At 44.8% G+C, this 12,188-nt stretch overlaps 1 protein-coding gene across 2 annotated transcripts in view; it reads right to left on the minus strand.

The window, feature by feature from the left end:
* The window catches only part of LOC311141261 (AP-4 complex accessory subunit RUSC2-like), a 48,741-nt gene that overhangs the window by 20,953 nt on the left and 15,600 nt on the right, over nt 1-12,188 (minus strand). For both annotated transcript variants that reach the window (XM_084176524.1, XM_084176525.1), the window contains 3 exons: nt 10,310-12,017; nt 9,800-10,072; nt 4,031-4,580 (listed from right to left, as the gene is read on the minus strand). In XM_084176524.1, coding sequence (XP_084032650.1) covers nt 4,031-4,580; nt 9,800-10,072; nt 10,310-11,824 — 2,338 coding nt within the window. In that variant the 5' untranslated portion in view covers nt 11,825-12,017. The remainder of the gene's footprint in view (nt 1-4,030; nt 4,581-9,799; nt 10,073-10,309; nt 12,018-12,188) is intronic.

Here is a 12,188-nt window from a genome sequence, read left to right on the forward strand (position 1 = left end):
CTCCTCTTTCAACCCCCCCTTCTCTCCTTCTCTCTCTCTCTCCTCTTTCAACCCCCCCTTCTCTCCTTCTCTCTCTGTCCCTCCACCTCTTTCAACCCCCCCTTCTCTCCGTCTCTCTCTCTCTCCTCTTTCAACCCCCCCTTCTCTCCTTCTCTATGTCCCTCTGTCCTCTTTCAACGCCCCCCTTCTCTCCTTCTCTCTCTGTCTCTCTCTCCTCTTTCAACCCCCCCTTCTCTCCTTCTCTCTCTGTCCCTCCACCTCTTTCAACCCCCCCTTCTCTCCGTCTCTCTCTCTCTCCTCTTTCAACCCCCCCTTCTCTCCTTCTCTCTCTGTCTCTCTCTCCTCTTTCAACCCCCCCTTCTCTCCTTCTCTCTCTGTCCCTCCACCTCTTTCAACCCCCCCTTCTCTCCGTCTCTCTCTCTCTCCTCTTTCAACCCCCCCTTCTCTCCTTCTCTCTGTCCCTCTGTCCTCTTTCAACGCCCCCCTTCTCTCCTTCTCTCTCTGTCTCTCTCTCCTCTTTCAACCCCCCCTTCTCTCCTTCTCTCTCTGTCCCTCCACCTCTTTCAACCCCCCCTTCTCTCCGTCTCTCTCTCTCTCCTCTTTCAACCCCCCCTTCTCTCCTTCTCTCTGTCCCTCTGTCCTCTTTCAACGCCCCCCTTCTCTCCTTCTCTCTCTGTCCCTCCACCTCTTTCAACCCCCCCTTCTCTCTCTGTCTCTCTCTCCTCGTTCAACCCCCCTTCTCTCTTTCTCTCCCTCCTCTTTCAAGCCCCCTTCTCTCCTTTTCTCTCCTCTACGATTCATCTCTCTGTCTCTCTCTCTCTCTCGTTCCCCCCCTCCTCACTCATTAATATGTATAATTCTAGACAATGCAGTATATTATTTGAGCTCATGTTTGTATTATCATCATATTATCATATATTGCAATAGTGTCTTGGTTTCATAATATTACATCAGTGTATGAACAGAGGCCATGTTGACACTGTACTAGGTGCTATGTAATAAATGCTATTCTACTATTGTGTTCTATCCTCGTTATAGCCCTTGGCTACCTACCAGCTGCCTCTCTCTCCCTCAGCCCTCCATTCACCTCTCTTCAGTCCTCCCTCTTTCCCCCTCTATTCTGTTATCTGTCGATCCACATCTCCTGCCTCCCTCCTTTCCCCACACCTCCAGCCACACCTGCACCCAACCCCCAAACCCCCCAACCCCCAAACCCCCTGTCCTCCACGTCGCCTGGCTTACTCCCAGCCCTGCTAACCCTCCATATCCAGTCTCCCTGTTTTACTGTGACTAAGTGCCTGTACATCAGTGTTGGCCCCTCTAGTGTGACTGAATGTGTGTTTTTTCCCTCTGTCCTCTGTCCTGTGTTCCTGTGCACTAGTATGTTCCCTTCCATATCGAGGACAGCTGATAAATCTCTCCCTCTCTCCTCTCCCTCTCTCATTAGACTGATGCCTGTGTTCCTTCTGAAGCACTAGTACGTTCCCTCTGAGTCCCTCCCACATTGGGAAAAGCTGGACAGTCCGTCTGTCCTACTAGAACATTCCATTCAGTGTCCTCTGACACCTAAATCTTCCACAGAGGAAATCATAGGAATTTCAAGCACTCCAACTGTCTGTCACTGTAGTCCTATGGCTTGGAAAGGACACGTTCAAGGACCAGAGTGTTATTATAAGTAGAGAAACATGTAGTGAGCAAGGGGGAACAGGCCTGTTCTACTCTTCATATCACCATCATCATCATCATCATCATCATCACCTGTGCTCCCACATACCTATCTATTTAATTCTGTTCCTACATACTGTATATCATGGCTGCTGTATATCTTGGCTACTGTATATATATTGGCTACTGTATATCTTGACTACTGTATATCTTGGCTACTGTATATCTTGACTACTGTATATCTTGGCTACTGTATATCTTGGCTACTGTATATCTTGGCTACTGTCTATCTTGGCTACTGTATATTTTGGCTACTGAATATCTTGGCTACTGTATATCTTGGCTACTGTATATCTTGGCTACTGTATATCTTGGCTACTGTATATATTGGCTACTGTATATATTGGCTGCTGTCTATCTTGGCTGCTGTCTATCTTGGCTACTGTCTATCTTGGCTACTGTATATCTTGGCTACTGTATATCTTGGCTACTGTATATCTTGGCTGCTGTATATCTTGGCTGCTGTATATCTTGGCTACTGTATATATTGGCTACTGTATATATTGGCTACTGTATATCTTGGCTACTGTATATCTTGGCTACTGTATATCTTGGCTACTGTATATATTGGCTACTGTATATCTCGGCTACTGTATATCTCGGCTACTGTATATCTCGGCTACTGTATATCTTGGCTACTGTATATCTTGGCTACTGTATATCTTGGCTACTGTATATCTTGGCTACTGTATATCTTGGCTACTGTATATATTGGCTACTGTATATATTGGCTACTGTCTATATTGGCTGCTGTATATATTGGCTGCTGTATATATTGGCTACTGTATATATTGGCTACTGTATATCTTGGCTACTGTATATCTTGGCTACTGTCTATATTGGCTACTGTATATCTTGACTACTGTATATATTGGCTGCTGTATATCTTGGCTACTGTATGTCTACAGTACATCTGGTCACAGCAATTCTTATCTATTCAAACTTAGTATGGAAAGCAGAGATATTAATAAAGCACAGACAACCAAACTACTTGATCCATAGTGTAGAGAAAAAGCACTAACTAAGACCCTATAACACTACACCACCACGTAGATTAGATGCTCTGTATCTAGCTAGCGTACAGCTCAGCGAGGGTGCTCTCTGCAGTGCACACTATTCTCTCTTTCTCTCTCTACTTTTATATTCCTGTCACGGTCGCCACAGTTCCCTTGCTACCCATTTCTTGCTGACAAAGTTTACAACACTATATGATCAAAGCGCACACACACACACACACACACACACACACACACACACACACACACACACACACACACACACACACACACACACACACACACACACACACACAACACAAACACACAGATTGACACAGCACTTTTCCCTGTCCCCAGTTCTCTTCAAATGTGGAGTTAGATAAATGACAGTGCTAACTCACCTATTGCCAGCTGTGTTATGTAATAATGCACCAACAGCCATACTGTCACTATTATACCACAACACTGCAAATCAAATCAAATGTTATTTGTCACACGCGGCGAATACAACAGGTGTAGACCTTACAGTGAAATGCTTACTTACAAGCCCTTAACCAACAATGCCGTTTTAAGAAAAATAAGTGTTAAGTAAAAAATAGATCAGTAAAACATAAATAAAAATAATAATAATAATAATAATTAAAGAGCAGCAGTAAAATAACAGTAGCGAGGCTATATACAGGGGGTACCGGTGCAGAGTCAATGTGCGGGGGCACCGGTTAGTCGAGGTAATTGAGGTAATATGTACATGTGGGTAGAGTTAAAGTGACTATGCATAAATAATAAACAGAGAGTGGCTGTTAAGGAGCCTTTTGGACCTAGACTTGGCGCTCCGGTACCGCTTGCCATGCGGTAGCAGAGAACAGTCTATGACTAGGGTGGCTGTAGTCTGACAATTTTTAGGGCCTTCCTCTGACACTTATCAATGATCAACCAAACAACCTCAGCCAATGACCCTTGACCCTATGCAACAGGAAGCACATCATTTTAATGGATCTCCTGTCCAGAAAGGCGGCTAATAAAGAAAAGGTATTGGTCGCGTTGCAGTCGCGTTGCACGCATCAATGGTTTGCCTGCAACATCATCGACTGCACAATCGGGCATCAGATTGCTATATCATATGATGTGGTTAGCTGATATGTTAAATAGATAATCAGATTGCTATATCATATGATGTGGTTGACTGATATGTTAAACACCTATCCAAGTATTGTGAGATCTGGCAGGCGACTGCAATGTAGTCAGGCTGGAACATGGCCATAATCATTTGATATAATTATAGCTCCTAATAGGTTCTCTTCTCTTACCGTCCGCCGTGGAGCTTGTCCCTCTAGCGCCACCACCAGGTGAGTGGCGGTCCACGCTGCCCTGGCTGTAGTAGTGCTGGAAGGGTAGACTGTGGCTCGGACCCTGACCCAGGACCTCCAGGATGGGGGAGAAGTCGGCTGAGGAGTGGGAGTGGGCCGAGTGGGTGGAGGAAAAGGGATCTGTACATCCCCCCATCTTGAGAGTAGGAGAGCCAGTGCTTCCTCCGTTTCTCCTCTTACTCCTTGCGATCTCTGCGAAGGAAGTGACCCGTGGCGGAGTGGGAGGGCCAAGGGGGGCGGCGCCTTCGCTGAGATGGACAGGGCAGCTCAGCATGCGCTCCAATGAGCCCAGCCGAGGGGGCGGGGACTTGTCCAGGTTCCGGTCGTAGCTACGGGAACGGGGGCGGGGAGTCCCGCCTCCGATGGGTCCTCGGTCAACCACGGGAGGGGAGATGTTGACGTACACCTGGCCCTCGATGATGAGGTCTGAACAGGCTCCGCCCATCTGCTGCTCCCTCTTCCACCTCTCCTCTTCCTCATCTTCATCACACTGGGGAGAGAGCGACAGAGGCGGGTTAGATCCAAGTTCACCAAGCCTCCAATACCCACAGCCATTCCGCTTATGGGATCTATACCGGTACTACAACAATGATTCAACTGGTCAACTAAACATCAAGGCTTTTCATTATTTGAATGTTCACCGTAATATTTTTTTCCTCTATCTAAGATTCAGCAAGTATCGCCAACAGATGTTACCATTATACTAACAGTGTCACGAGAAATACTTGATGACAAAATATGACCTTGAGAGCCACTAAGAGCTTGTATAACCTCAGACTGCAGCACTGATAGCTACTGTAAATAGACCTCGATCTTTATTGGGTCAACAACACACCCACTGAAGGCATGCAAACAAAATCTGGGACAGACACACACTCTCCAGGAATACACCCTTACAGGATTCCCAGCTGTCTCAGTACAACGGTAGTAGATAATAATAATAATAATAATAATAATAATAATAATAATATGCCATTTAGCAGACGCTTTTATCCAAAGCGACTTACAGTCATGTGCACGCATACATTTTTACCTATGGGCGGTCCCGGGGATCGAACCCACTACCCTGGCGTTACAAGCGCCATGCTCTACCAATTGAGCTACAGAGGACCAGATGGTAGTAATGGACTTTTACATCGCCTGGCCCAGGACTTAAACCAATTAAACCCGCCAATTAAGACAAAACAAAAAGGTGTAATCGGTTCGCACTCAAAAACATGTTGCATAAAGCTTACTTCATTATTCATATTTATTTTATTTATTTTTATTTATTTTTTACTGCGTTAGGGATAGCGTACACAGACGTTTCGGCTTTACAGCCTTCTTCAGTGTGTTGGTACAATTTAATTTTAATTCAAAACAGCATTTGTAAAGAACAACCGATGAGCAGCAGGTGCTTCTAATCAGGGTTGCCACTCATCTGCCAATCAGGGATGGGACTTTTCTGGTCTACCTGGATACAAATGAGTCACAAAGAGATACAGAATTATACGGTATGGGAGCGGGGCACGAAGGGCAACTCACAAATCAACCACCCCAGGTCGTAGAAGTCTCAGGGCATACAACGTTAGATCATTTCCTTATGGTGCTACATGAGGTTCATGATCTACAGGGGAAGCAGCCTTTATGAAGGCCTCTTCTCTCTGTCTCAACACATCTGATTTAACCAATATGTTTGATAGATTTCTTGATCGTTTATAGTTGAATAAAGGTGGATTCTGGAAGGCAGAATTTAAAAGAGGAGTCTGATGATAATATGTGCCAATGTTTCTTGACAATAGACTTGATGCCATTACAGCTATCATTGAAAGTAAGTATATAGTTTACAGAAAACTGTTTCTTCTGTTATGGTTGGGATTTATTAAGTAACTGCCTTCTGTTATGGTTGGGATTTATTAAGTAACTGGCTTCTGTTATGGTTGGGATTTATTAAGTAACTGGCTTCTGTTATGGTTGGGATTTATTAAGTAACTGGCTTCTGTTATGGTTGGGATTTATTAAGTAACTGGCTTCTGTTATGGTTGGGATTTATTAAGTAACTGGCTTCTGTTATGGTTGGGATTTATTAAGTAACTGGCTTCTGTTATGGTTGGGATTTATTAAGTAACTGGCTTCTGTTATGGTTGGGATTTATTAAGTAACTGGCTTCTGTTATGGTTGGGATTTATTAAGTAACTGGCTTCTGTTATGGTTGGGATTTATTAAGTAACTGGCTTCTGTTATGGTTGGGATTTATTAAGTAACTGGCTTGTGTTATGGTTGGGATTTATTAAGTAATTGGCTTCTGTTATGGTTGGGATTTATTAAGTAACTGGCTTCTGTTATGGTTGGGATTTATTAAGTAACTTGCTTCTGTTATGGTTGGGATTTATTAAGTAACTGGCTTCTGTTATGGTTGGGATTTATTAAGTAACTGGCTTGTGTTATGGTTGGGATTTATTAAGTAACTGGCTTGTGTTATGGTTGGGATTTATTAAGTAACTGGCTTGTGTTATGGTTGGGATTTATTAAGTAACTGGCTTCTGTTATGGTTGGGATTTATTAAGTAACTGGCTTCTGTTATGGTTGGGATTTATTAAGTAACTGGCTTCTGTTATGGTTGGGATTTATTAAGTAACTGGCTTCTGTTATGGTTGGGATTTATTAAGTAACTGGCTTGTGTTATGGTTGGGATTTATTAAGTAACTGGCTTGTGTTATGGTTGGGATTTATTAAGTAACTGGCTTGTGTTATGGTTGGGATTTATTAAGTAACTGGCTTGTGTTATGGTTGGGATTTATTAAGTAACTGGCTTGTGTTATGGTTGGGATTTATTAAGTAACTGGCTTGTGTTATGGTTGGGATTTATTAAGTAACTGGCTTGTGTTATGGTTGGGATTTATTAAGTAACTGGCTTGTGTTATGGTTGGGATTTATTAAGTAACTGGCTTGTGTTATGGTTGGGATTTATTAAGTAACTGGCTTGTGTTATGGTTGGGATTTATTAAGTAACTGGCTTGTGTTATGGTTGGGATTTATTAAGTAACTGGCTTGTGTTATGGTTGGGATTTATTAAGTAACTGGCTTGTGTTATGGTTGGGATTTATTAAGTAACTGGCTTGTGTTATGGTTGGGATTTATTAAGTAACTGGCTTGTGTTATGGTTGGGATTTATTAAGTAACTGGCTTGTGTTATGGTTGGGATTTATTAAGTAACTGGCTTGTGTTATGGTTGGGATTTATTAAGTAACTGGCTTGTGTTATGGTTGGGATTTATTAAGTAACTGGCTTGTGTTATGGTTGGGATTTATTAAGTAACTGGCTTGTGTTATGGTTGGGATTTATTAAGTAACTGGCTTGTGTTATGGTTGGGATTTATTAAGTAACTGGCTTGTGTTATGGTTGGGATTTATTAAGTAACTGGCTTGTGTTATGGTTGGGATTTATTAAGTAACTGGCTTGTGTTATGGTTGGGATTTATTAAGTAACTGGCTTCTGTTATGGTTGGGATTTATTAAGTAACTGGCTTGTGTTATGGTTGGGATTTATTAAGTAACTGGCTTGTGTTATGGTTGGGATTTATTAAGTAACTGGCTTCTGTTATGGTTGGGATTTATTAAGTAACTGGCTTCTGTTATGGTTGGGATTTATTAAGTAACTGGCTTCTGTTATGGTTGGGATTTATTAAGTAACTGGCTTCTGTTATGGTTGGGATTTATTAAGTAACTGGCTTCTGTTATGGTTGGGATTTATTAAGTAACTGGCTTCTGTTATGGTTGGGATTTATTAAGTAACTGGCTTCTGTTATGGTTGGGATTTATTAAGTAACTGGCTTCTGTTATGGTTGGGATTTATTAAGTAACTGGCTTCTGTTATGGTTGGGATTTATTAAGTAATTGGCTTCTGTTATGGTTGGGATTTATTAAGTAACTGGCTTCTGTTATGGTTGGGATTTATTAAGTAACTGGCTTCTGTTATGGTTGGGATTTATTAAGTAACTGGCTTCTGTTATGGTTGGGATTTATTAAGTAACTGGCTTGTGTTCATGACATTTTAACTTGTTTTGGAGCTTCATCAACCCAGGTATTGGGGTATCCTCTCAAGCGAAAAAACTCTCGGGATGAGTTTTATTGTCTATCATATTTTTCCTCTGTGTCACAGACTATAAAGTTGGCTTACTGGTAAACCTCTTTTTTAGGGGGAGAGGGTGATAACTATCAGCTGTCAATATAGTATTTTTATCTGTAGGTTTTCTGTAAACTGTAGTACTTAGAGATTGTCCCTTCTTTGTAACAAGTACATCTAAGAAATGTATGGAGTTAATGTTATTTTCCATAGTGAAGGAAATTGATTGTACTCTACAGTTAATATAGTTAAGAAATTAATTGAATTGAATTTCGGAACCTGTCCAGATCATAAAGCAATCGTCTATATAACGGGTCCAATATTTAACAGGATCTTTGTGAGGATTATTTTCATAAATAAAATCCAGTAAATATTTCCCCATGAAGAGATTTACATAGTTGGGAGCTAATGGAGTTCCCATTGCGGTTCCAAAAGTCTGTAGGTAGTAATATTTATCAAAATAGAAAATCGTTTTTAGTAAGCACTAGTTGTGCAAACTCAATTATATAAATTTGTAGGCACATCGCTTAAGTGGTTGGAGAGGAAGAATTTGAGGGCCTCCATACCTCCATTATTCGGAATATTGCTACATAGCGATGAGACATCAAGAGTGACTAGCCAATCTCCTTCACCAATAACTGGTATCCTTTGGTTTTAGAAGTGGGAGTGACATAACCTGGCGGGGGGTCTGGGGAACCACCCTCAGAATTTTTGGGGCATCAAAAGCTAATTTCTTGCATTTCTACACAATCTAATATGACCCTTTTGGGGTCATTTTGGGGGTCACTTTTATTGTAAATAAGAATAGAAAATGTTCAGGGGCTAAAATTAACAACCGCCACCTGCCAAATGCGGGTCGATTTTGGCATTGGTGGGTAAGATGTCTATTTCACTCGTCACGTTGACGGGTGGTGAGGGCTCCACAGTGCAAGCATTTCACTCGCATTTGTGAATAAAAATAGTCAAATATGTTCACATTTATAGTAAAATAAATGCTGCAGTAGCTGTTTCAAAGTATTTCTGTGGTTTTGTTTCATAGCTGGTAAATTAATAACACTAAGTCAAAGAACTACGAATCCTATATAGCCTATCCCCCTTGCGCTGCAACAATGCCTGGCTGGGGGCTGTGCGCACGTGAAAATATCAATTTTAGAAAATAGTAAAAATAAAGAAAAATCCTTAAATGAGTAGGTGTTTTAAAACTTTTGACCCGTAGTGTCCATGTTGGTAATAGAAATCACAATCCCACCTCCCTTATCTGATGTCTGTATATTAATCGAGTTGTCATTCATTAAGTCATCAAGAGCATTTTTTTAAACCCCTGGAACGATTGTGTTCACGTTGTAACACTGGTTCACCTCTTCCAAACTCTGAGCTACATATCACCCACATTAAAAAACAGAACTCTGACATTTTAGAAAAACAAATTATGCCATTTAGCAGACGCTTTTACCCATTGTGACCTGCAGTCATGCGCGAGTACATTCTTTACATATGGGTGGTCCCGGGAATCGAACCCACTATCATTGCGTTGCAAGCACAATACTCTCCCAACTGAGCACCGGAGGACCATTCCAAATAGAACCAATATCCTCCTCCACTTACCCGTGACAACTCTCCCGCCTCCTCTTTCTCTCCCGCCTCCTCTTCCTCTCCCGCCTCCTCTTCCTCTCCCCCAGGTGGCCGTCTGAACAGGTAGTATTCGGTTGGCTGGGTGGCGTTGGGCGTGTCAGGGGCAGGACTTTCCTTGCTGTGCTCGTCAGAGCAGCTGGTAAACGATGCGGAGCTTCCCACAGGGCTCGGGGGCGACTGAGATGAAAGGTCACAGGTCACCAGCTTGTAGTAGTTCTGGGTGGCTACCACCAGACGGGCCTGGCTCTGCGAAGGAAGGAAGGAAGGAAGGAAGGAAGGAGAAGAAGAAAAAGAAAGGAAGGAGAAGAATAATGACTTTATTGTGCAATTAAATACAAGTCTAACTAGAAATTGACTCCCTCTTTATTCCAACCCCTCCAAAAGACACACACAATTTGGAGCAGTGCAGATGGCAGCCATACTACGGCGCCCATGGAGAAGTTGCTCAAAAGGCACAACCGAAGGAGATCTAGGATTTCATACTTGCAGACAGGATGTGAGGTCACTTCCTGAGTCTGCGTGGTGGGGAGGGTGGTAAGAATTGCAGTTGGCGTCTAGATCTAGAGCGCCCTGGTGTTCGGCTGAGCAGGTGCACGAGGAGGTGGTGTGGTGGGGGTGGAGTCCGAATAGTAACGGCAGGGTGCTATTGGAGGGGCAGGAGGGTTGATGAGAGTTGGGGGGCTCGGTGGGGGAAGTGCGGAGGTCTAGGTAGAAAGCCCCCCTGCCTCCGGCGCCTCCTGGGCTCCCTGCCTCCCCAACCAGCACAGAAGAGGCGCAGACAGAGGAGCTGCAGGAGTGGTCGGTGGAACTGTTCAGGTTGGTGGTCGTGGCAGGAGGAGGTGGCTTGGAGGAGGTCGAAGGGACACTGTTGTTCATCTTGTTATAAATGGCACTGAAGTTGACCAGCATGCCATGCGAGCTGTTACAGGACGATTCGCTGCCGTAGCCCAGCTGGCATTCCAACGACTCGGAAAACTGTTCCGGGAGGTGTTCGTGAAATGTCTGTGAGAGGCTGCAGCAGGAGCAGCGCTGGAGGGCGGAGCTGGAGGAAGAAGAGTCAGCCTGGCTCCTCCCACCACCCCTCATTGGGTGATCGTCTTCCTCCTCCTCATCCTCGGCCCACTCCTGCTCTCCGCAGTCCATGGAGAGGGTGGAGCCACTGCTGCCATGGCGGCGAGGACCATCCAATTCCAGCAGGTCTAGGCCCTCCAGGTGGGCAGAGAGATCGGAGGCAACACCCCTGAGGGAGTCCCGCCCCCCAGAGCAGCCCCAGGAGTGCTTTCCCAGGGTGCTGTGCAACAGGAAGGGCTCGTGTGTGGTGCACCCCAGGTCGTGGAGGTGAAAGGGCGCGACCCCGTCTCCCTCTTCATCTAGGGCGGAGTTGGCTTTGCCATGGAGATGGAAGGAGGAATCTTCCAGGTAACCGTTGAGATTATCACTATCGTCTTCGTCCTCCTCCTCATCATCATCCTCCTCCATGTTGAGCAGAAAGGGGTTGTGGCGGAGCCGGAGAGGGTTGTTGGCCTGTTCCCTTGGTTTCACCCTGGGCAGAGTGTGGGCCACCATCACCATAACCTGGTCCTCCCAGTTACAGGACGTCACTGACGAATTATCGCTCCCTGTGCTGCCTCCTCCTCTTCCTCCTCCTTCTCCTCCTTCTCCTCCTCCTCCTCCCCCTCCCTCTCCTCCTCTCTCTCCTCCCTCTCCTCCTCCTCCTCCCTCTCTTCCTCCTCCTCCTCTCTCTCCTCCTCCTCCTCCTCTCCCTCCTCCTTTAGAGGTCTGGATGAGGTTGCTGTAGACCAGCGCCTCCCTCTGGATTACATCCTGCTCAGGGAGGGAGGTGGTGTGGCTCAGGCCCAGGTTCTCTGGTTGGTTCGATCTCTTCAGGGACCCCCCTCCTCCACCGCAGCCCTGCCGACCCCCAGTCACCTGGCAGTGTACCAGGGGGATGTGGTGAACGATCAGGGTCTCGCCAGACAGCTTGGAGGGGCTGTCCATGGTCCTCCAGGTATGGGGATTTGGACAGGGGGCAGGGGGAAAGGCTGCGTGGGTGCTGGGGTGGGGGTATAGGATATGTGGAGGGGTATAGGACAGGGGGTTGGTTCAGTGGTTTGATGCTAGGCCCAAGGCTCCAGGGATTGGGATGGTGAAGGAGAGGTCAGGGAAATCGACTGTGGTCCGAGTGGTACATCTGCAAGAGAGCGAGAGAGAGAGAGAGAGAGAGAGAGAGATGGTATAAGAGAGAGAGACTGTACAATACTGTATAGATACATAATGACACTTGAAATGTCTTTATTCTTTTGGAACTTCTGAGTGTAATGTTACTGTTAATATTTATAGTTTATTTCACTTTTGTTTACTA

This window comes from Coregonus lavaretus (assembly GCF_964263955.1).
Source record: "Coregonus lavaretus genome assembly, chromosome: 14".
Classification (NCBI taxonomy): domain Eukaryota; kingdom Metazoa; phylum Chordata; class Actinopteri; order Salmoniformes; family Salmonidae; genus Coregonus; species Coregonus lavaretus.